Source organism: Martes martes (assembly GCF_963455335.1).
Source record: "Martes martes genome assembly, chromosome: 8".
Classification (NCBI taxonomy): domain Eukaryota; kingdom Metazoa; phylum Chordata; class Mammalia; order Carnivora; family Mustelidae; genus Martes; species Martes martes.
Window position 1 is genome coordinate 75112547 of NC_137895.1, and position 22424 is coordinate 75134970.

Sequence of the window (22424 nt, forward strand, 5' to 3'; positions counted from 1 at the left end):
ATACACAGAAAGTTTTGTGGTTTTTGTTCCTTTTCAATTTTTCTCTCTGGGAAGGAAGAAATAACAGCAAGGTTGTATGCTAAATGAAAGATCCAACAGAGGGGCACCTGGGTGGCTCAGTCAGTTAACCATCTGCCTTCTGTTCAGGTCACACTCTCAGGGTCCTCCCTGCTCAGTGGGGAGTCCGCTTCTCCCTCATGCTTGTGTGCCCCCCCAAATAAATAATAAAAATAAAAATCTTAAAAAAAAAAAAGGAAAGATCCAACAAATAGCAAACAATTTACTATGCATAAGAGAAAGACTGGAGCAATGTCCTTAAGTAGATGAAAGTGGATGGGACCCAGGGCATCTATGCAGGAGCTGTGGTCTTGGGACCACAGATAGCCATTCTGCAGGAACTTTCAGGAAGGTAGAGGGCACTGGAGATGTTGTGATGAGAAAGTTCTCCAATTGCTTCAATTTTCTTATGAAATAAGAAGGATGAACCTCAGTAAAGAAGGAAGTGGGCAGAAGTGCTGAACTGTCTGTGAGAGAGGGAAACTTGGTGGATCAAGCAAAAAAGTAGGATTCTTGGAGAGACCCAAGGGCCTTGATTAAGATAAACATCATGAACTTACAGTGAGACACTAAGTTTATGGTTCTTTCTTTATCTAAACCACTGGCTCTACAGACCTAAAGAATACACAATAAGAGATAAGATCCATGTAGTGTTAAAGCTGGTTTTTCTGATTCAAACTCCAGCACTGTTTCCACCAGACCATTCAATTTCCGTACATGAATCAGGTCCTGGAAATGTTCTTGCCTAATGTAAATACATGCAGCAGTTCATGAGACATAAAATGATCTCGGTCAGATGATACCCAAACCTAGTCCTCACGAAGACCTTCGTAATGAAGTTTTCCAAACACTGGGATGCCTGTAACAGTCATGAACATGAGAGTATTACATAAGCACCATATTGAACATGCTGCACCTAACCCACACAAGAAAATACTCTCATTTTGAAAAGCCTCGGAGTCCATTTCCCTCCTCTCAGGTAAGAGGAGTCTACTTCTATTAAGAGACCAAATAGAAATATTAAAGGATCAAGTATTCATCACAAGACTGGTGTCATTAGTGCCATCCCCTTCCCTGGTAGTATCCTCACCCAGTTAAACAGACTCCTGCTACTAAACTGACAGAGGTCAAGAGAATATATTGTGGTCAAATGCTGTCAGACTTGACTCACCGAAAACAATTTAGGGGCAAAAGCCATGAAAAGAAAGATTGAGGATAGACTGTGCAGACTCAAGAAGGGTCATTGAGATGTCTAAAACCGAAGAAAAACAAAAGAGATAAGGGAGGACTAGACAGGGAACAAACAGAGAGAAAAGACAGTACACAAAAATGGTTAAGAAAAGTTCATGGGGACAAATTTCCATACATAATTGACCCATTCTTGAATAATACAGGGGTCAGGGGCATGGACCTACCACACAGTCAAAAATCTGCACATAACTTTTGACTCCCTCAAGAATGAACTAATAGTCTACTGTGACTGGAAGCCTTCTGATAATATAAACAGTTAACTAACACACATTTTGTTTGTTATAGGTATTATATACTGTATTCCCGCAGTAACGAAAGCTAGAGAAAAGAAAATGTTTTTTTAAAAAATCTTCAGAGGAAATGCATATACCGTCTTGTATCCAAAAAAATCCATGTGTAAGAGGAGTTGTGGAGTTCAAACCCCATTTTGTACAAGGGTCAAGTGTACTGTTTTGCTTTAGAAATAGGCTTCTGCCTCTCTTTAAAATACAACACATCCTTAAAGATCTAAAAAGGGGCTTTCTCTTCTCTTGAATCACATTCTTGTATATATCAAGCCTTTGGTATGGTGGTAGATGCAGACGGATAGATACACAGATGATATCTAGATTCAAGGATCCACAGGTAGTGACAGAGGTAGATCATAGAGCAAGCAACTGACCGTCTTCAAACGAGCATGTTCAACAAACACGCTACTGACTTTTTGGCCTTTTTGTTTATGGCGAAATCAAAATTCTATGACATTTCTAGTATCACCAGCCATAACAATTAAATATGTTGACACTTGGAACTTTTGCTCTTAAGAAAGTGGTTCATCTCAGTGAGCTATTTATTTATTGCTGCCTAAATATAACTGCACATATATTAAAAATAGTATTATAAGAACATTTTTATTAAATAGCCTTATTAAAATACTTTAAATGAAGCCTTATTAAAGTATTTTACATGAAACCATTTGCAAAACAAAAACAAAAACAAAAACCCAGCTATTCCAAAGGAAAATTATTACCTAATTATGAATACAGTTTAAGTTACTAAATAAATGTGACAGCAAGAAAATAAGAATTTATAATCATATACTGTTAAGGATTTTTATTAATGCTTCCAGTTAAAACGAAGTTTTACTCTATCTTATAAAATGAGCCTCAAACACACCAGGCAACAGGTAATTTTTGAAATAGCCTCATATTCAAATAAATGTTAAAAATAAAGCTAAAAATTTTTGCAGTTAAAAAAACAGGTTTACACATGAAAAGTGTGGAGAAAAGCACTTTTACTCATTCAAAACTCATCAAAACAAAACATAAATATATAAATATATATACACTAATACATATGCCTTCAAATATATATTTAGATTTAGATGGTGACCTAATTTTCTGTGTGTAAATGTAAGTGGAAAGTTTTCTGAAGTAAGATCCACCAAATTTTAGCAACAGTTGTTTTTAAATGACTTTTTTGATTAACCGTACTTTTTTTTTTTTAAAGATTTATTTATTTATTTATTTGACAGACAGAGACTACAAGTAGGCAGAGAAGCAGGCAGAGAGAGGAGAAAGCAGGCTCCCCGCTGAGCAGAGAGCCTGATGCGGGGCTCAATCCCAGGACCCTGGGATCATGACCTGAGCCGAAGGCAGAGACTTAACCCACTGAGCCACCCAGGTGCCCCTAAGCGTACTCTTCTTAATAATTACATTTATTTAGTGAATAAATTACTATCATTTTTACACAAGCATAATAAATTTCCGTAATATAACCCTCATCAGTAGTATTGAATGTGTGAGAGACTGAAATTCTATCATTGTACAACAAATCTTTGTAAAGAAAACTGGTAAAAATAAAAATAGCAAATTCAGAAAACAAGTAGTTCAGACAGGACAACATTGTCACAAAGAAATCCCTGAACCATTCTTTAGTTTTTCTCTTCCCTTGAAATGACTGCCAAATGACTGGCTCCTTCATTGTCCAGTATTTTCCACATGGGTAAAAGCAGTATTCAGATGCAAATACTACTCTGTCATTTTTTACCACCAAGATAGAAGGAAAGTATGAAAAGTGTAATCATGTGACACCATAACACAATAACCAACAGTTGACCAGGACTTGGATCAACAACAATCGCACAATAAAGTAAAACATCATTTTATATTGCCCAGTGTATTCACTTTAAATTGCAAACTTTCTATTTTTACGTACATCTTATATACTTACTATATAACATTAACATGTATAGTTTCATTTGCAAGTGTGGCAGTCATGACGGGTTCTTTTTTTTTTTCATTCTCTTCCCTTCTTTTTTCCTCTTAAAATAACATTTTTCCTTTAGCTAATATTTTATTCCATACAGTTAAGAAAAACTTATATATTAAGATCAATAAAAATAACACCTAACATTTGCATTTTATGTATTAAGCAAGCTTCTGGTTTTTTGTGCTGTAACTCATTTAATATTGTCAACAACACTGTGAAGTAGCTATGACTATTAGCCCATTTCATGGATGAGAAAACTGAGGCTCATATGGGTTGAAAAGCTTACCTATGGTCTCATAGCTACTAAGTAGGATAGTCATGATTTAAACCGAGGCAATAGGACCTTAGCCCATAATATGACCACTAAACTTTCCCACAGATACTGACAGTACAGTATGAATCACAGAAACAATAAAATATATTTAATGGTAGAATAGTACATATTAAATTATACTTTATAACTCATGGGTACAATTTTAAACTACACAGAAACCAGTCTAATCATGACTGCTAAAAACATTCAAATTACTAAAATGTAATGAAAAATGTTATTGCATGTTAGACAAATATCACTGGGGAAAAAAATCCCAAAACCCCGAAGTATAAAAAGGAACCCATAAAATCCTAATCCTTCTCCAAGAAAATGGTTTAAGACTTCAATTTTATAACCAGAAGCATTAGCTTTAGCATCTTAGATTTCCACAAAAATATAATTCTTCTATCCTATTAAGGCAATATTATAATTTTAGGTGAAGTACAGAGGAAATGTTTCTTTGAAGTTGAAAATCAATCATTTTTAATATCATACAAAACACATAAAGTGCTTATAAAATTACATTGTTATTGAGATGCAAAAATAAATCAGTTTTTAAAATACCAAAATATTTTACTGTTTATCAATTCACTGAGCTTCTCTGAAAAAAAAATAATAGTTCAAGTATCATTCTTACTATCAAGTTAAAATGCATAAAAGATAAATCTACCTGCCATCTTCATTACTTCGATAAAAAACAAGAAAAGGATCTGATTTTCCAAAGAAGTCCTTCTTGTCCAATTTGTTCGCACAAAATTGCATCAGAACAGCATCCTACAAACAAAATTAATAAAATATCTCAAAACCTCAGTTATAAATAACTAGAAACTGCAGATCACAAGCAAGACTTGACAAGAAAACAAATATACCATCTTAATGCAAATGGCCAAGTGTGCAAGAATCCCAGACAACATAAAATTACTTTGTAAAGGATTGTGAGACTAAGAAACTGACTCTGGAAGTTTCTGCTCTAATCATAGAACTATTGCTTTTTAAAAACCTCTAAAAAAAATTAAAAAAATAAAAACCTCTAACATTTTTCCGTGGAAAAAATGACATTAAGTAGATGACTATAGGTATTCAAAATTATACAATACGAGATTTTCATTCCTATCTTCAGTTATTCAAGTACACATTTTTAGAGCACAACTGTTTGTTAATTTCTCCGGAAATAATTACTAAGCATCTATTACATATCTATCATGTATTACATGTTAAGATAACTTTGCTCACTAGATAAGGTACAAGACAGATCCAGACTGACCATACAGCTTGCAATCTAGTGGGGGGAAAAGGGTTCCTTTTTAACTATACACAAGTGCGTCACAAAGTCTTAATAATTCTATCACATGGGGCTTCAAGGAAAGTAAAACACTTCCCTGCTTATCTGTAGTGTAATTACATATTCGGATGTTAATTATTATGCCAAATCCATCATTTTATGGGTGTATATATTTAAGCACTCATAGGCTACAGAGGTTAGCTTATAAGTAAACAAGTTGGAGTATCATTAACTAAGAAGTTAAACATTATTCAATTACATAGGACGAGCACCTTTAAAAAGCAGGAAATATACAGTAGTTTAACAATTAAAATCAGTATTTTGGATTTTTTTTAACTGACAATTTTGGAAAGAGATGGGGGGTCAAAGTAATTCAGAGTCAATTAAGAGGTTGCAGTTTTAAATGCTATTTGATGAAACTGTTAAGAATGACTTAAAAAAGCACTCTCTTAATCACCACTTTTTTTTTTTTGTTTTGGAGAGTCCAGCAGTACTTAAAAATCCAACTAAAGTTTTCATTATTTCCTTTTAGCATTTCTGGAACACGACACCAGAGAACACTATTTCTCTTTTTCACGCATTCTTTCGTATACTTACTTAGCAAACATTTCTGAAGCAATACTCAGGCTAGAATCTGGGAATAGAAAGATGAAGAAGACATCTCTGCCCTTGGAGAGATTCACAGGTCTAGATTTCTGGTTTTCAAAGCATTGGTATAGTATAATTTACTTTTGTATTTAGCTATAAAGATGTAGTGTATTGTAATTGTGTTACTACACAGATGGAGTAACCTCTGCCAGAGGAACACTCATTATAGAGTTCACTTTCTGAACAGGCATAGCGACCAACATACATTCTAAAGAAAATTAAAAGAACAGAGGCAAGAAAAATATGGACCCCACCATCACCTCAGCTTTTCAATCATGATCACTTTTCAAATTTGAGGTTGAAAGATAGTAAATTTCTATACTCTTCTTTAAGGAAGCAGTGAGAAAATCACCCTAACAAACTATAAAATCAGAGCAAAACTGAGAGAGAAGGACTGGTTTTGATTTCTTTGTTTTGGTTTGGTTTGAATGCCCTTTCACCTTCACATTTATTAAAATGGCCTTAAGAGAGAATAGTTTTCTAAGAACACAGGACAAGGACATTGTCTTTGCTACAGGAAAAAAAAAAAAAAAAATCACTACTGTAAGACATTTTCCCAAAGCACACAGACCAGAACACAAACTACAAAAAACACTCTGATATATTCAAAGTACATAAGAGATTATTGAAATGTACATATTTCAAATTGATTGTGAGTAAATCTTCACAGAAAGTAAATATTATTAAAACAAATTTTCATCACTGGTAAACATAGTACCAAGTTGTAATTTTTCAAATTATATTCCTTAAGACTTGCAAAACAAGTAATTAATTAAAAATAAAAAATAAAGATTGCCTTCAATGTACTAAATTATACAAACCTAGGGGAAATATTTTTTGCAATTATCCAAGTTAGGAACTTAGCAGGAATTCCATCTGTATCTAGCACAAATGAAATCTACTTTCTGTGGAGGAAAGACAAGCATTTACCTACTTTTAGAAATGCATAAGCATCATTGCAAAGATTTTTTTTTTTTAAACTTCTTGTGCTTAATGCCACCTGAGAGGATTTTAAGATCTTTCTTCAATACTCCACACCAGTATTACAAACTTGCAATGGTAGAAATCCACTCAAATGCTTCACAGGCACTTCTAACGGTAAGGGCCTATTCAACCAGAGCGGCCCCACCCCGGCTGAACTGCCATTTTGTTGTAAACCTTAAATTGACCTTGCCCCCGCCCCACCCTGCCAGGGAACGTATTTAAAAGCAAGTCCGGGAAACCAGTCCCAGGTAACAAAGTCCAAATACAAGGGTGGGTCAGGCCAGGTGGAGGTATTCAATCAGTGGGGGCGCATACTGTCTCCTAGCTACCAAGGAGTGTGGGTCCCGCCCTTTGGGCACCTTTTGGTCACCAATTCTGAAGTAGGTGATAGGCTGGTTCAAATGTCTACTAGGGTACATTGTAATTCAACTGGTCACCTAGCATCACTGTGGAGTTTCCTGTGTGTGTTACAATCTCATTGGCCACCTGTGTGTGGCCAGGCCCAACCACATGGCCTTTGCTCTATAAAAGTTAGTCTGGAAAGCAGGGAGGGGTCGTCCTCTGTAAGGGGCGGCCCCGACCCGTCTGTTTGACGGTTGGTCTGATTCTTGATGCTTGGCGTGAAATAAAGCTTTGCTTGACCTTCGCTTTGTATCAGTCTCACTCTTTAGTCACGGACCCATTATTGGGGTACCCAATTTTGGGGGGACCTAACACTAACTAATTCAAATCCAACTTGATTCTCTTGCAATTTTCCCAGCTCCATTAGTGATATTCATCCACCCAAAGTGCTCAAGGAAGCAGTCCTTGACTCCTTTCTTTTCTTGACCCTTTATCTAAACCAAGTCACACCACTGTACCTCTAAGATAGTTCTCCAATCTTCACTCTGGCTACACTGGCATCACCTTAGTCCGACCTCCCTCTCCCTCACAGTAGCATGTATTTCTTTCTCCTCCTTCTACTCTTGCAATTATCCAACTCACTTACATTCAGCAGACACTGTAATGTTCTCAAAACATAAAAGAAATAATACTGTTCATAATTAAAATGCTTCTAGGCTTCCTCTTGTCTTTAGGATAAACATAGAATCATTAACGTGATCTACAAAGTTCAGTACCAAATGGGCCCTGAGCAGCCTTTTCCACCTTTATCCTGCAAAGTTTTGTCTCAATCATCTCTTCTTCTTAGCCCCTGGCCACCACACACCAGACACAATTCTTTCCCTCCTCACTACCTTATGCAAGCTGTGCATTCCAATGGAATTCTAGGGTTCAGCTTAAATGTTACTTTCTCAGAGATCTGCAGTGACCCCCTCCCCAATATAAATTGGACTCTCCATTATACTCTCTTGTATTTGATCACTCAGTATATATTTACCTACACAGTCATCTAATTAATGTCTATCCTTCCCACAAACTACTTGTTCATTTAAGACAAGGACCAGGGTTGTTTTTTGTTGTTTTTTCTCACCATTGTATTCCAAGCATCCATTTCAGGGACTAGTACTTTGTATGTTTTATGAATATTGTGAAATCAATCAACCAAAAGAAAAATATTATTTGCGGATAATCTCAAGCTACTTTTTTTTTTTTTTTTTTTTTTTTTTTTTAAAGATTTTATTTATTTATTTGACAGACAGAGATCACAGATATGCAGGCAGGCAGAGAGAGAGAGAGGAGGAAGCAGGCTCCCCGCTGAGCAGAGAGCCCGATGCGGGGCTCGATCCCAGGACCCTGAGATCATGACCCGAGCCGAAGGCAGAGGCTTTAACCCACTGAGCCACCCAGGCGCCCCTCAAGCTACTTTTTAAAATACCAAGTGAACAAACAATCCTGATAGAACTTCAAAATAACATTAACTCATATGCTGGCATTTGACTAGATATATTACAGAAGTTGCATTTGAAATAAACTATGTAATACTAGGTTGAGATTATTAAAATTATTACACTAATATTTGTACAAATGTCTAATTTACATATCTCTCCAATGCTGCCCCTTTTTTATTCTGCAAAGTAATGATCTGGGGAATATATGAAGACTTCTAGCATTTTACAAATGCAGAAATTAAAGCTCCAAGACTATAACCTCACTCAGCTGAATACTGAAAGAGACAAGACTGAAATTTAGGTGTCCTGATTTTAAAAAGCTTAAGCTCAAGTTAATAACAATGTATTTTAAAGGAAAAAAATCCATCAGGATGTTAAATGTGAAGTAAAATTACTTCATTCAAGATTCTAAGTGATAATGCCTGATATTTTCAAGGTCCCCCTAAATGTGCATTTAAAAGGCACTGTTTTGGGGCATCTGGGTGGCTCAGTGGGTTAAAGCCTCTGCCATTGGCTCAGGTCATGATCCTGGGGTCCTGGGATCGAGCCCCACATCGGGCTCTCCAGTCAGCAGGGAGCCTGCTTCCTCCTCCTCTCCCTGTCTGTCTGCCTCTCTGCCTACTTGTGATGTCTGAAATAAATAAATAAAATCTTTAAAAAAAAAAATAAAAATAAATAAAAGGCACTGTCTCTTCCAAAGTAACTATGAACACTGCTTTGAAATATTATTTCAAGGTTTATCTGTCTTAATGATGCTCGTTATCAATAAGGCTGTAGCTAAGAATGAGAACATACTACACCTAAGTGAATGTAAGTCATGATTTAAACAATATTTTTAAAATATTAGATGTGTAATTATTAAGTATAATAAATATGTATTTACTTATTAAATAATAATTCCAGATATTTTAGAATTATCCACTTTCTACTACTTTTAGAAGTTTTAGTAGTAGAAAGAGTGGTAAGTAATTAGTAAGTAACAGATTCTACTTCATTTGCATGGAAACATTCCTGTTCTTTCCTGCTCTTCTGAGCAAAACAATAGAATTCAAAGTGGAAGATATTTAAGATGCAACCTGGCCATACTCAATCTATGCCCTTGGTAACTTGGTTCTATTTTGAAATAGAACTAAAAATAATGCGTTCATTGGCATATTTACATAAAATCACCTGAGTGTCAAGAGCCTGACAAAACAGCATGTTAATGTCAACACAAGGAACATGTATCTTATTGACCATGAACTTCTTTTTCTCTTCCTTCCCTCACTATATTAAACACATATTTTATATATATATATATATATATATATATAAATTTAGAGACACGAAGTACAAAAGATGATTAGATGATATAATGCTAAGAAATCATTGTGCCATTTTAACAACAAAAAAAGATGGTAGGTAATATTTCTGTACTGTGTTGTATTCTTAGTATATGTAAAATGCTTTCATATACACTGTATTTTCAGATTTAATGTTATGGTGCTTAATTAGCAGACCCGGGAGAATTTTTTCAAGTATTCTAGTGACTGGTTCACATGTCTGGTTTTTTTTCTCCCCCTTGCAAATATGGAAAGTGAAACGGAAGGGTCAAGTGATTTGGTAAGACAAACTACAAATTCATAGCAAATCCCAAACTCAACTCTGTTTAATGGCATTCTAACTGTGAGTAGGTCCTGGACATTTTACACAGGAGAACACTGAGACTGGGGTGGCCAGATCTTCCCACAGGTGCACAGACAATGGAGGAAGAAGAAGGGCATCAATTTAAATGCATTTTAACTACTTAAATTCTAGTATTTTTGCTTCATCATCTTCACAACACTGTTACTATACTTTCCTTTTGTTATCTCACTGATCACCCCCCACCCCAAAGAAATCCCAGTTTCCAGCATTTGAGGGCAAGTAGTATCAGGCAGACTTCTGCCCACAGTGTCCCAGAAATATATTATGTATAGAAAGCCATGGTAACTGTCCTTAAAGAAAATACTCTAGAGATTCAAGTTACATACTCAGATATTAAATAACTGTTCCCCAAATGAAAACTATAGCCAATGTCACAGTATTAAGTTTTTAGTATTCTTCAGGAACTTCTGTTCTTAAAATCATGAAGCTGAAATTGAAAATAAAGACCCTTAGAGATTTAACTCAGGGAAAACTTCTTTTATCCCCCCTAGAAATAACAGTTCCCAGGGACCTGCCGGGCCACATTAAATAAACAATATCGACTTCAGATTCAGAGAGCTATCACTACTTCCAGTGTGGAGTGTCACAGCCATCACCTCATTTCTTGATGACAGTAAAATCACTGAACATGAGTCAATGGCTGTATCAGCAAATCACAACTAAAAATAGCCATCCTCTAAAAATAATGAGTATGCACTCTATGTCATCATATTCCTAGCTGGAGTGGTAGCTGGTCCTTTCCTCAGATGTGAGCCTCCCAAGCTAACAAAAGATGGGAGCTTATATAAATCCTGAATTAATTCAATTAGAACTATAAAAACAAGTATACTAGGCAAAAGGACTTAAGTTAGGTGACTAGAAGTACTCCTAGAAAACCACACTTCATCTTCAAAATTTTGCAAGAATTTAACTGATTGGTACAACTGATAATTCCTAGTATTAAAGCCCCCTCCCAAATAATACTAATATTAGGTTATATTTTAATAATTTCTATTCCTTAATAAGACTGTTAAAATAACTGATATCCTTTTTGGACTACAAATGTAGTCTATCTAAAATAACTAAGTATCTAAAGTGATATTTTATAGATTAGAAAATTATATAATATAGTCTTAATTATTTTTTTGCCAAAATTACTCAAGAATCAATCATTTAAGCATAGTTTCAGAAACAGCTTTTAAAAAGGTTGGAAATCTTTTCAAATCAAAGAAGTATTTACTTACCCTACAACAGTTTAATTCCTCTGCTGTAAGTATGATTGTACCACATTTCCTCCCTGGAATTCCTCTATAATAAAAAATATATTTATATATATTAATAATTTATATGAATATTTATGATATAAACTAGTATTATACATTTCATTTTTATGGAATCAAATAAAGAGCATACTACTATTTGGTGGGCTCTTTCCTAACAAAATATATTCGTAGTTTCAACCTTGAGTTTATCCTATGGACCCACATTTCCTAATGAAGGTAAACTTTGATTACTTTCAACATGTCAGAGCTCTGTCCAAGAACTGTCAAGAGCTTCATATTGTCTACCGTATGTAATATGTATAATATTATATAATATCTACAATATAATAAAATTTTCTCCATGGGTTCTAAAATTTCCATTATGCGATAAAAACCTATTCCTAATCTTGGTTTTCAACAGTTCTTTCTCCTTTCATCAACATGGTTACTTATTTGTGCTTATTTCTTTTTTGTGGGCATTCCCATTCACTGATATACCTCAGCACACTAACTGTTCCCTGTATCACCGCAAACCTTCCATATCTCCAGATAACATTCCATTTGTTCCAGGAAACTTCATCCTAGTCAACCTCATATAAAGTTCAGCCTTCACTGCATTCTTATGGCACTTAGCATTTAATTACCCCTAACTTGTTACAATCACGTATTTTTTCCCTTTCTTTTTTCAAGTTGATTATAACCTCTGTAAGGGTAAAATTCACGACATAGACCTCTTGTGAGCCAACAGAGTTAAATGTCTACACATAGCAGGTGCTCCAAATATAATGAAAACATACAATACATAAGAAAAAATTAAAGAAAGTAAAACTTCCACACATTTTTCTTTTTACATGTGTTTGGTATACTTATGTTCATAGAGACTCCAACTGACACCAAGGGCAAAGTCCACCAGGAAAATACAAGGTGTGTATGTGGTTCCCAGCTTTACATGAGGGAATACAGAGACAAGTCCATGAGAATCCTCCAAAGAAAATCCCAATGCTCTCACGGTACATGTCATGCTTCTTTTGTCCCATTTTAAGTCCCAGTTCACAGACCCTTCAGTTCATCCTGAGACCTACAAGTTGTGGAATTAGAGCCCAACAAGTATGTTTGTCTCCAAAAATATAACTCATTTCTGACAATCTATGTCAGCGTGTATGCATCAAAACATAACCCCTATTCTCCATGGGTAAAGGGACTGGACTCTTTAGTTATCATGACTGGGAAGAGGGTAAAAGAATGAAAAATTAAAATATCTGAGCTATAAATGTATCAATATAAAATTATAATTATTGTAAAACTCCACAATCCTTTCTTCCTATTATAATATTTTCTTCTGAAGAGCACCATTGGGTCTTGAGATAAAAATGTCATCTCATAGCTTATGCAGGAAACTTCCTAACACAAAGTTTTGTTTTCTCTATATTTTTGCTCCCTGCTAGGGTAACCGTACATGTCAGGATCTTCTATTTTCTCCAGGTCTTTACAACTAAAAGATCAAGTAATTTATCCTTGCATGTTTTTCTTTGGAATATTATATATACCATTTTTAGCATCCTTGCAGCCATCTTAATCACTCTAATCTACCTATACCTTTTATTTTCTTCTTTCTATTTGACAATCTCAAGATTTACATTTTTAACCTTATGACAAACTAAACACCCTGACTGAACATGTACTTTCAGTACTTCAAAATGCTGAATAAAATTTGCCAAAATGTCTTAATAAATGTTCTAATTACTGGGCAACAAGTAAGGACTGATCTAAAGCTGAAGATGGAAAACCAGAAAGACAAGAAGGGGTAATCCTGCAGAATTTGATTATGGGATTGTTTTTTTATGGCACCTTAGGAGATAAAAATGAGAGACCAAAAAAAGGAGGGGAGGGAGAGACTCACAAGGTAGAGAATTCAATAAATGACTAATACACAACATAAAGGTTGGATCACAATGACTACGTTACTTGATTATAGCATGAATTCGAAATAAACATTCACTTTGGCGGGACCTACAAGTCATCCATGTGCTATTTACAATAAACATCAAAATTTAAGGACTTAGAAAGTTCAAAAGAAAAGAATGCAAAGATATATGAAGGGGGAAAAAAACTAAACCCACTGAAAACCAGTGGACTGACAATAATAGCAAACATACAGATTTTAAATTTTAAAAGACTGCTAGAAATTTTAAAAGACTGCTTATGTAATTAAGAAAAAGTTTCAATTAATTAGGAAGATATAATGATCTCAAAATTCTACACATTTGACATTATAGCTCTAAAACATAAAAAACTCACAATACTACAAAAGGATATGTGTAGCATATGCTGACCATTTTAACCTGGCGAACACTACCCTGGCCAGTTAGTATAGTTAATATCAATACCTGTAAGTCATCCTGATTTCATGTACCGTTGATATAATGTAATGAAGATACTTCACCTTTGTGGCCTTTCCCTCCAGACCTACAACTCCAATCTAATCATGACAAAAACATTAGAAAAACAATCCCAAACTAAGGGGCATTCTACAAAATATCTGCTAATACTTCCCAAAACTGTCAACGTCATCCCAAACATGGAAAGACTAAGAAATTTGTCACAAAATAAAAGATACTGAGAGACAAGATGACTAAATGCAATGTGGTATCCTGAATAGAAATGTGTAAGACGAAAAGGTACACTAGTGGGAAAAAAAAAAAAAAAGACTAAAATTCAAATACAGTCTGGAGTTAGTTAACTGTAATGTATCAATGTTGGTTTACTAGTCGTGACAAATGTGCATTGGGAATGTAAGACATTAATGTTAGGAGAAACTGGGTAAGGAATATGTAACAGCTCCCTATACTACCTTTGTAACTTTTCTTTAAATCTAAACCTATTCTAAAGTAAAAAGCTTATTAAAAACAACATGAGGAAAGAAAAGATAGGCTAAAGAACTGTTTCAGATTAAAAGACACTAAAATCAGGACAACTATGTTCAATGTATGATTCTTGACTGAATTTTAGACTGGGGGAAAATAGCTACAATGGATATTATTGGGACAATTGTTGAAATTTTAATATGGAGTATGGATTAGATAACATCAGGGTATCATTGTGAAATTTCCTGATTTTGATCATCAACTCCTTGGTAAGAAATACACACTCAAGAATTTAGAGGAAAGGGGACACAATGTCTCCAACTTACTCTCAGAACTAGAATATGGGAGAGGGGGATGAGAGGGGAAAAAGTGGGGGAGAAAATGATAAAGCAATTGGGACAAAGTCAACATCTGTTGAAAGTAAAAATTCTGGGTTAAAGGGTATCCGGAAGTTTCTGGTACTATTCTAGTCAATTTTCTGTATAACTGAAATAATACCAAAAAAGAAAGTTACCCAAAAAAGCCAATTTTGAAAATAATTTCACAGACTCATATTCTTCTATTATATTTTGCAACCCATAATAAGAATAGAACTCATCACCAAGAAGCTGAAGATACATCTCAAGAGAATTATTAAAGATGAATAATTCTTTCTAAAACTGACACATGAAGAATAAATGGCCTCTGGAGAGACTAGGTGGTTTAATTTTGTTTGATTTGATTTTGTGTTTTGTTGATGCAGTCAGGGTTTTGTTTGGTTTCTTTTTACTGTTTTTTCCCTAAATGTAACATTTTCCCATTATCTCTTAATACTTCTCCATTACCTCTAGCACTGCCTTAGTTCATACCTTTACACTTTTGCTTGGATTTCTCATTTCTAACTGGCCTCAATCTGGTACTCCTTTAATTTATACCCTGTATCGATGCCAGACTGATTTGATCATGAATTCTAATCATGAAGCCTTCCATCTTCCAGCGGCTTTACACAGATCCTACGATAATTTCAAACTGATTAAGACATAATATCCTTTATAAAATAAAGGATCTCTAATTTCATCTTTTCTGAAATCTCTAATTTCATCTTTTCTGCCATTTTTCAACAGAGCCATGCTTTTTCTTCCTTGAATCCAAAACAGATGTCTCATTTCTCCCTGACTTAACCTGGAATACTCACCCTACCAACCCCTCGAGGCCACTTTTTTATCTCAGCAATTTCTATTCATTCTCCAAAATCTTTCTTAAATTTATGGAACATTTACTAAAATTGACCATATACTATGTCATAGAATATTTACTAAGGTATTTCACATTTATTGACCAAAAAAATTCAAGTTAGAAATTAATGATGAAAGATAATTTTTTTAAAGACTTTATTTATTTATTTGAGAGAGAAAACACATGAGCAGGGGGAAGGGCAGAGAAAGAGGTAGAAGCAAACTCCCACTGAGCAGGGAGCCTGATGCTGGGCTCTGTCCCAGGACCCTGAGATCATGATCTGAGCCAAAGGCAGACACTTAACCAACTGATCCACCGGGATGCCACTGACAAAATGTAATTTTTAAGACATTTCTGAAAACTCACTATTAAAATAAGGAATAGCAGGCAAGAAAGAACACTTAGAATTGCACAATAAAAAAACAAACCTGTGGTATTCTACTAGTTTAGTATTTTGTATGCAAAAAATATAAACAAAACAGTATTAAACAAAAATCCAGCAGTGTGTTAATAAAATATAATGCAACAGCAACACACTAATAGTAAGACACTTTAACACTCCACTTTTGATAATGGATAGAACAACTAGACCGACAATAAAGAAATAGAGGACCTGGACAACATTACAGACCAATTGGACCTAATGGACCTAAAGGGCACACTCCATCCAATTAACAACAGAACAGACTTCTTCTCAAGTGCACATGGAACATTCTCCAGGAGAGACTACGTATTAGGTCACAAAACAAGCCTTAACAAATTCAAGCAGCTTGAAATTATACAACATATATTTTCTAATGACAATGGAATGAAATTCAAAGAACCGTGGAAGGAAAATTGGAAATTAACTAATATATAGAAATTAAACAACATATCCTTAAACTAATGGGTCAAAAAAAGTCATGAAAGAAATTAGAAAATACCTTGAAACAATGAAAATGAAAATACAACAAACTAAAACATATGGGACACAATGAAGGCAGTGCCAAGAGGGAGTTTATAATTGTAAATGCATAGATTTAAAAAATTTAAAAAAAAAGACTAGAAATGAACAACATGACTTTATACCTCAAAGAACTGGAAAAACAAGAACAAAGTAAACTCCAAGGTACCAGAAGTAAGGAAATATAAAGATTAGATCAGAGATAAAGAAAATGGAGAATAGAAAAAAGACACACACACAAAAACAGTTGCTTTTTTTTTTTTGAAAAGTTCAATAACTCCCATCAGCTGCATCTCTGTCATTTCCTGTTCTGAATTTTGCTTGCTTTTACGTTTTTACTTTTATCTTTGCCTTTTTTTTTTGCTTCTGTTGTTAAAGGCACATGTGATTACAATGACCCTACTTAGATAATTCATGATAATCTTCATATCTTAAGGTCAGCTGATTAGTAATTTTAACTACATCTACAAAATTCCTCTTGCCACATAAGTAACATGACCACAGGTGTGACACTAGACAGCAAGGTCATGGGGACGAAAATTCTCCCTTCCATACTGTACCTACCTTATGACCCCAGAATTTCATTCCTAGGCATAGAGTAAGAAGAAAAAAAAAACTTTTATATGCAAATAATTTTATATTTTATATACAATTAGGAGTCATAAGTTTTATTGTAGCACTGCTTATATTAAAACAAAACAAAACTAGAAGCTACAAAAAACTCCAGTGACTTAATACTAGGTAAATCTGTTTGTAATTCACAAAACTGATACAGTAATGAAATAAATGAGTCAAGGACAGCATCATACATCCACACATTACACATTACATAGATGGTTATCACAAACAATTTCAAGCAAAAAATCAAGTCCTAGGAAAATATACACAGTATAATTTCAGTTATATAAGTTGAAAACCTGAAAAATGAAACTTCACATTTAATGACATTATGAAGGAGCTCTTATCAGGCTTAATATTTTTTCTGAAAATTAATCTGCTTGTGCTGAGCTGAAAGTAATAAGTCATATCACTAAAGAGTTATATCTTCAGTAATTTAAAATGCTTCCTGCCTTAAGAGATCTCCTTCAGCAGCCTTTCTCAATGTTTAAAATTTTTAGGATCTCTTATTCATTTTTAGACTGTTTACCTGGTGAACATTTCATTTCTCAAAGCCCAACTCAAATGCTGCTTCTCTGACTCCCATAACTCGAGTTGATTCCTCCTACATCTCTGCCTTTAGATACTCCTTCTGGGATACAATGAGACCTAGACAAAGGCACTACATCTGAAGAGTAACACAAAGCTGAGTTTACATCCCAGGTACATCAGTTAATGACTGTGACCTTGAGCAAGTTGTTCAATCTTTTTGAAACTCAGTCTCCTCATCTGAGAAATCAAGGTAATAATGCAGTTAATAAATGTGTCTAAACATAGCACAGAGCAAGTATTCAATGCATTATAGTTATGACTATGTGCTTACATGTATTATGCACAAAAACAGAGAGTCTCAGAAGGGGAGGGATTATGCGTGGTCATCTCTCCATGTCTATACCTAAAGACACGTGATACTGATGTTCTCTAAGCATTTGCTGAACTGCATTTCATTTAAGAGAGTTATTTCAGAAGCCCCCAGCTAAATAATATAACTGAATGTGGTTGTACAAGAGACTAACAAATCAAACCAGTGGCATGCCTTCTGTTCAAACTTAGTACTGATTTGGTAATTATTCTAGCTCTTTGATAAGTGGGGGGAAGGTAACAGGATGCAGCACGTTCACTGATTGAGGGCAGGGAGAGGGAAGGAGGTGATAAAATATGAAAAAATAGTCCATGATACAAAACGTTGGGCAGCTAAAAGGGCAGAATGGAAACTCATAAGTGTTTCACCTGTGAGGGTAATGGAATTAAGAGATAATCCTCAATACAAATATGCCAGCTTCACAAATGGACTATTTTGTTGTTGGGTTGTTTTTTTTTTCCATGTATGGAGTAGTCTTTTTTTTTTTTTTAAGATTTTATTTATTTATTTGACAGAGAGAGAGAGAAAGAGAGAGTGAGCACAAGCAGAGGGAGCGGCAGGCAGAGAGAGAAGAAGGCTCCAAGCTGCACAAGTAGCCTGATGTGGAACTCGATCCCAGGACCCCGGGATCATGACCTGAGCCAAAGGCAGACGCTTAATGGACTGAACCACCCAGGCATCCTCGTATAGACTAATCTTAACTGTGATAATAAATCCCCAAATTCGAAGGGGTTGGAGAAAGGACACAGGCTCTAATAAGAGCTAGTTCCTGGGGAAGGGGAGTAGGGAGAGGGTGGTTGGGTTATGGACACTGGGGAGGGTATGTGCTATGGTGAATGCTGTGAAGTTTGTAAACCTGGAGACTCACAGACCTGTACCCCTGGGGCTAATAATACATTATATGTTTATAAAAAAAAATAAAAAATAAATAATTAAAAAAAAAAAAAGAGCTAGTTCCTAACTGGATAAAGGATAAATCAACACCTCTTTCCATGTTAAGCCAATATATTTCAATTGGACCAAGAGCAACTCAAAACAAACTGAACTAACTCCTTTTTAAAAATTAAATTAAAAAAATTAATGTAATACTTGAAGTTACCCAGTGGCACAATGAAGTATTTATGTGATATTACACTAAAATCTGGTAACACTTAAGTTATTCATATATGAGAATTCTGTTCACACTTGAATTGTGAGGAAGAAATGACTCAGAGCTTGGCGGGGAGGAAATTATACAAATAATCGACTGCCACTTGCCCCTGTAGTGAAATACAAAAGATATATGATGCAGAAATAAACATGTAAAAATTCTATTTGTTATTCATCAACATTAATGGTTTAATATAGGAAGTCAACCTAACATGAAACTATGTTTTCGTCTTTATTACTAGATGAATTCCTTAATCCCAAAATGAATTATTCATATGATTATATTTCTTAATCTTATGGTACTAATATATGAAAATGTTAGTCAAATTGGCCTCTTGACTATGAAATACTAATGAAAATAAAATTTTGCATTTCATATTATTTATAGGTCCAAAGAGCAAGATAACTATAGATAGATCATTTATTTAGCTCTGCAAAACAGAACTGCAAACAGAATCGCATTATAAATAGAGTATCATTGATTTGCTTACTTATGCAACAAATATTTGTAGAGTTACCTACTTACATGCAAGCCATGGCAACTAGGACTCTCTAGGGTTCTGCAATATTATCATTGTAAAAAGACGTATTGAGTACTTACCCTTTTACAGACATTGTGCTATGCAGTCAAGACACAGATACAGTTGAAGTAGACATAGCCCGTAGCCTAGAGGGAGGGCTTCAGTAGAAAGAGTAAAGAAGCCAGAACTGATACAGATACTGATGTAGTAACAATAAAGGGTGGTCAATATTATAAGCAGGTGGTACAATGACAATGGGTACTGATGCAAGTCTGGTAGAGATCAGGGAGATTTCACAGAGAAGGTAACAGGAACTGTGTCCAACAAGGTGCGTACAAATTGGCAAGTGAGACCAATTGCATAAATGCCTTCCAGACACAGGGATCAGAGAATAATGTGTGTTTAGGAATATTCAAGTACACTGCTGGGTCTCAAGTGTTATTGTGGACTTGAGTTTTCTCCCCCGAAGGTTATGGGAAAGAACTGAGGAAGGGGCCCAGTTTTAGACCTGACTCCAAAAAGGTCAGGAGGAGCTACTGTAGGCAGACAGGACTGATGCACCCAGTAGCTCCAGAAATCAAGGCCAGTCAGGAAGCATTGTCCGATTAAGAAGGGTTGTGGCAGGGGCGCCTGGGTGGCTCAGTGGGTTAAGCCTCTGCCTTCGGCTCAGGTCATGATCTCAGGGTCTTGGGATCCAGCCCCACGTCGGGCTCTCTGCTCGCCAGGGAGCCTGCTTCCTCCTCTCTCTCTGCCTGCCTCTTGTGATCTCTGTCAAATAAATAAATAAAATCTTTAAAAAAAAAAAAAAAAAGAAGGGTTGTGGCAAAATAGTGGATGGAAGTGTAGATGGACAGCATGGCTGCTGAGAAAAGGAGAGAGGGAGAAAGAATAAAAGGACACCCACTGGCTTGCTTAGAAAACTGCCTAGTGGTGGTATCACAGAGAGAGGACACAGAAGGAGGAGTTTTGGTATATTAAATGATAACCTCGCTTTGGGGGCATATTCGGCTTGAGGCTTCTTAGAGACATCTGTGTTCAACAGGCAGTTGTACATGGGCATCGAGAGCCAGCAAAAGAAACATGATTGATATAAGATGTGGACATCAGTGGTATAGAGGTGACAGCTGAAATCAGGGACATCGAAGACATCATCCAGAGTAACATACCTGCAGGGAGTTGGTCTTAAACTTTGCTGAGTCACAGACACATGTGAGACTCTAAAAAAAGCCAGAGACGTTTTTAGGAGAAAAATGTCACCCAGCATTTTGTGTACAATTTGAGGTCATTCCTGGGCCTGTGAAGCAGGGTAAGAGAACTATCCAGGGAGTCACAAGGGGAAACTAGGAGAGATGGTGTCATGAAAGCAAAGGGAGAGGAGTTTCAAGAAGCGGTCAATAGCACCAAAGAGGCCAGCTAAGATAGAAATTGCAAGTCCCTGTGGATTGGGCACACAGGAGGTACCTGGGACCCCAAACAAGCCAGTTAAGTAGAATCATGAAGAGTGGATTGAAGAGGTAGTGTTAGTTGAGAAGCTGTATAAGAAGAGTCTTTGAAGATTATGTGCCATGATGGGAGGCAGAGCCACAGCGCAGGTAGAGGCAGAGCTGTGTGTCTGGGGCCTGGCGGGGAGGATGCAGAAGTTATGAGCATGGTCTCTAAGAAAGTCTGTGTGGAGTGCAATCCAGGGCTCAGATGGAGGCAGCTGTTCAGGCAGAAAAAGAAACATATGCTCAACTAAACCAAGAGGCTTAGAAGTGAACTAAATCCCTCCCTCCTCTTCAGTGAACCAAAAACTGAAAAATGATGAAGAGATCCAACCTGATTTTTAAAAAGCAGTTCAGTTCCTGGCTTCCCTCCTCTCCAGACTCTGGGAAAAATATTTGGCTTATCTAAGCCTCATTTGTTCATCTGCAAAATGTAACTAATAATCTCTCTTTTGCTAGGATGAAGAAAGATAAATGCTGTAATACATGGAAAGCTTTGGGTGCAGGCTGATAGAATGTTAACTAGCAAACACAGCAACTAACATGATTTGTGGCATTATTTTCTCTGAGAGTAAAAAGGTAAAGTTGTGAAAGAAAAAGGCTGGGAGGGAGGAGGAGAAAGGTTACTTGACAGAGGACTTGAAGCAAGTTATTTATAGCTCTTGGAAAAACTGCTAAGGAGAAAGGGAAAATGTACCCAGAAGAGTCACAGAGCACTGGAGGTTGAAGTCAGGCTGGAGGTCAGGAGTCAGTGGTGTCACCAGACCATTTGGTTCTGTACTGTGACACCGAGGGGCTCAGACCACAGGGGTGTGGATGCAGAGAAGGTTGATGACATAAGACACCAGATGTTTCTTGTTAGACAAAGAAAAATCAAAACCATATAAATAGCTCGATAAATGAAAACTTTAACACGAATGTTCAAGTAGAAAGAAACATAACTTTAGTTTATTAGTTTTCTTTTGAAATCTAATTACATGAGGAAATTATGTCATTTCCAAAGGCAAAAACGAAAGATCCATGCAGGTAGTTTTTCAAAACTAATGATTCATTTAATTTAAATCTCATGCATTTATCTTTCCATGCAATATGCTTTGTCTCTAAAATATTTAACAAGATGTCATTTCTAAGATTTTACTATATCAATTATCACAAAACTTACTACTTTCGCTGTTAAAATATGTCAAG

General features: G+C 35.6%; 1 protein-coding gene across 1 annotated transcript in view; it reads right to left on the reverse strand.

Annotated features, from left to right (window-relative positions):
- The window catches only part of CPNE8 (copine 8), a 203509-nt gene that overhangs the window by 91151 nt on the left and 89934 nt on the right, over positions 1 to 22424 (reverse strand). The window contains exons 7-8 of the mRNA XM_080812527.1: positions 11524 to 11587; positions 4542 to 4645 (exon numbers count right to left, since the gene is read on the reverse strand). Of these exons, the coding sequence (XP_080668653.1) occupies positions 4542 to 4645; positions 11524 to 11587 (168 nt within the window). The remainder of the gene's footprint in view (positions 1 to 4541; positions 4646 to 11523; positions 11588 to 22424) is intronic.